This window comes from Orbicella franksi, chromosome 12 (assembly GCF_964199315.1).
Source record: "Orbicella franksi chromosome 12, jaOrbFran1.1, whole genome shotgun sequence".
Classification (NCBI taxonomy): domain Eukaryota; kingdom Metazoa; phylum Cnidaria; class Anthozoa; order Scleractinia; family Merulinidae; genus Orbicella; species Orbicella franksi.
Genome location: NC_138156.1, coordinates 3418296 through 3422500, shown reverse-complemented (window position 1 = coordinate 3422500; position 4205 = coordinate 3418296). Strand labels below are relative to the sequence as shown.

The 4205-nt window shown below is 42.4% G+C and overlaps 1 protein-coding gene across 1 annotated transcript; it reads left to right on the top strand.

Moving 5' to 3' along the window:
* Positions 1 to 1367: 1367 nt before the first annotated feature.
* On the top strand, positions 1368 to 2648 carry LOC145464564 (carbohydrate sulfotransferase 4-like). The gene has a single exon (XM_081448499.1). The coding sequence runs from the start codon at positions 1368 to 1370 to the stop codon at positions 2628 to 2630; it is 1263 nt and encodes a 420-aa protein (XP_081304625.1). The 3' UTR covers positions 2631 to 2648.
* The last annotated feature ends 1557 nt before the right edge of the window (positions 2649 to 4205 follow it).

Genomic DNA, 4205 nt, shown 5'->3' with positions numbered 1-4205 from the left:
GAGTCACAGGGGATGTTTAATTTGGGTCAAATTTGTCAAAATTCCGAAGCAAAATTTTGGAGGCCAACTTACCGTCATCAGCCCGTGCTCTGTTCTCTGATAAAGCACGCTCTTTCAGCCAATCAGAGCGCGCGTTATATGGAAACTTTATTATAATGAAAGTTAATTTAGAAGAAAGTTACACTGAACATGACTATCTGAAGAAACATGCATATTAAAGAGACAATAACTCAGAGAAAAGGGCAAGGAACAGAGATTTATATTCAAAGTACAGGGACGTAGCGACCATTTACGCACGTCCGTATCCGAAACCCATCTATATATTAAATGGCGAAAAGTGTCTTTAATATTGAAATCGTCTAGACAGTCTATAGTCTCTCCTGTTAAACCTACTATTAATTATCCCAAAGGTTGACATAAAAATAACATACGTCACCAAGTACTCAGCGCCAGTTTCGATCCAGTTATAACACTGTACCCTGAAAGACGTGCGAAATTGCAATTCCCTGCGGGGAAGCTCAAGGCGTATCCTCCCAAACCCTATTAGCGAAATGGCATTTCCTAAGGGGGAGCCCGAGGGGTATGCCCCCTGTTAGCGAAATGGCATTTCCTGTGGGGAGCTCGAGGTGTATGCCTCAAGACCCTGTTACCAGCTTGTGCCTTTGGCTCTCGCTCAACTTTCTCAACTATGCGTATTCCATGGAAAATGCACATTACGCCCCTTAAGTTGCTTTATTAGTTAAACTTTGTTGTTGGCTGAATACCGACACTAAGTCGCTCGTTGAGCAAGTCTCCCCCAAAAGTTTTTTTAGACCAAGGTAATACTTCCGCTCAAGGGTACAAATGCATCAGATAATCGATCACCGAAAAGTCATTTACGAACAATAAAAGAATACTAATTAGCTATTGGGAGTTCAGTGTGCCAATCCAAGTCTTGCTCCAGGCCACGCTGATATTAGAATTGTGAAAGTTAGACAACTAACTTACAGGTAAGATTATCAAGGTAAGTTACCTTGATAATCTCTTGCTTAAAGGTAAATAAAGAACTAGAAAAAAGCCCAAGTATTTGGTCGCACAGCGTCAGCCTTACAAAGGAAATGAAGGACCAAAAGAAGCTTTGACCTTTCCTGAAAAGTCCAAGATCTCCATTAACTCTCCCTACATTTACATGAACATTTTGTCTACGATAATTACTTTCTCTTTGACAAATATTTTTTATCATTTGTCAACATAATTGCGTTACGTGATGTATCATAGCAAAACCGCGTTTCTCTTTACAATGTTAAACAATAGGCTGATAATACTTGAAGTTCTACATTTAGTGGCTAGTTCCGAATTTCGTTTGAGTTCGTCTTTCCACCTATAAGATGGCGCTGTGCTCAAACAGGCGACGAAAGACTTTATTACGAATTCTTATTGTGCTTATTCCCGCTGCATTTTTCTTTGCCTGCCTTACATATATGAACGCAGAAGACGCAAAACGCAGCGAGAATTTCGGTCAATACTCCCAACGAATGGACCATGCCCAGGAAAGTGTAGATCTCCAAGGGCGGAGAGATTTCCAAACTGCAACCTTCAACTCAAAGCAGCGTAGAAGAAACATTTTGGTAATTACTCATGGTAGATCTGGCTCTACCATAACTGGAGATATATTTAACCACCATCCATCTGTATTCTACCTGTTCGAGCCGTTACAAACCGTGGAAAGAGTTTTTAAAAAACTTGGCACCAGCAACTCACATTATGGAAGCCTCATGGCAGACATCTTATTAAACGTGCTGCGTTGTAAGTTCAGTAAGCCGGTTCTTGAAGACTTTGATCACTTCTATCGAGACCCGAGCCATCCTCGGGCAAGCCACGCTATTGGCTCGCCGCCTTTGTGTCCATATGAAATAAACGATCCCAAATGGGATCCAAAACTTTGTCCTCCGATGACGAGCGAATCTCTAGGAAGCATCTGCAGGGACAAGTACCCTGTCACCGTGGCAAAAATTCTCATGAGTCGCATCGCAGGAAACAATATTAAGAATATTTTGGAAGCGTGCAAGTCTTCGGATGCTGATTGCCAAATTATTTTCCTCGTAAGAGACCCTCGGGCTGTCATCCCGTCATCTCAGAGTGTCGGTTTCTTCAGTAACCGCGGAAGCCAGCTGAGTAAAAATGGTCTTCGCCTCTATAGCTATCAGAAATGTAAGAAAACGGAGGAAAACTTGGTTTTTCTAAAGAACCTTCCCATCAGCAGGCGCAGACGTATCATGATACAGCGGTACGAAGATTTCGCAATGAACCCACTGAAGGTGCTGTCTCGCCTGTACAACTTTGCTGGGTTACCTGTGCTGGACAGCGTGAAAACATGGCTCAACAAATCAACGCACCCGGTGCAGGCCCGAGAGAAAATGAAGATAGAGGGCCACCCAGTCTTTTACACAGTGGATGACGCTTCAGTGGCTGTTAATCGCTGGCGGTGGAAGGTGGATCCGTGTGATATTGATATGATTGAGCATTACTGTAAACAGGTGATGCAGATGATGGGGTATACTCTAGTCGACCGGTCATACGATGTAATGGCTAACATCAGTATTCCGTTGTTCAGTGAAGAATACGAAGCAAAGAAATGGTTTCTAAACTGACTGGCGCCGAGGAATGGATCGATAGATAGTTGATGCACTTTTTCATGCATCAAATGGATCTAGCCAAACAAAAAAAAATAGTTATACACAGTAAGTTTAAATAGACACATTAAAAGTTAACAACTTACTGTTACAAACCCAGAATTAAGCAAAACGCTATGTACCCATTAAGTTAAAATAATAACATATGTAACCGAAGTTAAGGGCTATTTGAAAGAAAGGTGAATAGAAAGCGAAAGCTGTATAGACATTGGCCAGGTGGTTGGCATAAACTTTACAAAAGTAGGTAAAATAATAAATAAACTCTGCAAAAGTCAATCCAATACTCGTCAACTCCTTGAATCTACTGGGATTGCTGAGGCCGTAAGTGATCTAAAAACAACTTGAGGAAACACCTTAAGAATAAGGATTAACTTTCTTTCTTCGGTGATCTAGACGTCGACTGCACAGGCTTGCGTTAGTCAGTGTTGGCGACACTGTTCTCAACACGACGAATTTTCTTCAAAAGCTTTGGTGGGTCCCTATTGTTGGCCTCTGAAAACGCGGCTATGCATTAGCTTTGTAGTTATCTCGTGGTCTCATTGAGGCTAGGTTCTGTATTCTGACCGCTAAATTACGGCTTATTTTCTCTATTATATCATGTAATCGTTGCATATCATTTGTCATTCCACCCACGTTTCCTGTATTTCCACTGAAAGAATCATTCAGGACGGCCACTGCCGACTGGTGTTTCTCGTTTGTTTAGCTTTGTACTCAACACGACTAGGATTGCGTTGTTCTGCTCTATGATACTTAACAGTTTCCTGTCCTCTGAGTGCAAGGGTTATCGGAGCGCTTGGTTTGTCCCAGGAGCAATTAGAGAATTTACAGTATGAGACAAATTGTTTAGCTGAGCTGCCATGTGACTTATAGGTGTGCTGCTCATCGTATTTTTCAGTAGTCTTATTGGCCTCTTTAGGTAGGAAAACCTCGATCTGATGTTGAGACCTAATCAGAATAAACGATGACGTCGTCACGTCACGTGATGATTGATGGACGGGCGATGGTGGTTGTCATGGGACTGCAGGGTTGACACGCCAGAAACGTCACGCAATAAGTCACACAAGAAAGATCTTTTTTAAACAACAACGTAAAATTTAAAGCGTTTTTCCTAGATGTACATGACGGGACGTTTGCTGCAGTCCCGGTGACCAGCACCCTACGTCTCCAAAAAGTAGTTGCAAATCAAGTAACAGTTTTGCCATGTCTTTGTCATCGGGCGTGCAACGAAAGTACTCGTACGGGTAGGTCTTGAAGGTCTCAGGGTCCACCATACGTTTATTGAAGACCATTTGGCATATTTTAGTCTGTGGTCTTGTCTCGAGAGCATAGCGTTTGGCGTCCCTGACGATGTGAAAGGTTTTCTTGACATCGGTTTTACGACTCCAAGTCTGCAACGGTTCTTGAATGTCGTCGAAAACATTTTGGCGTAGCACTTGGTAGTTGAGTAGCCACACCCCTTCGCTGTTTAATGAGATGCCACCGACTTTGCACACCTCTTTACCGTTTTTGGTTACTTACCCGTAATTCGTTAGA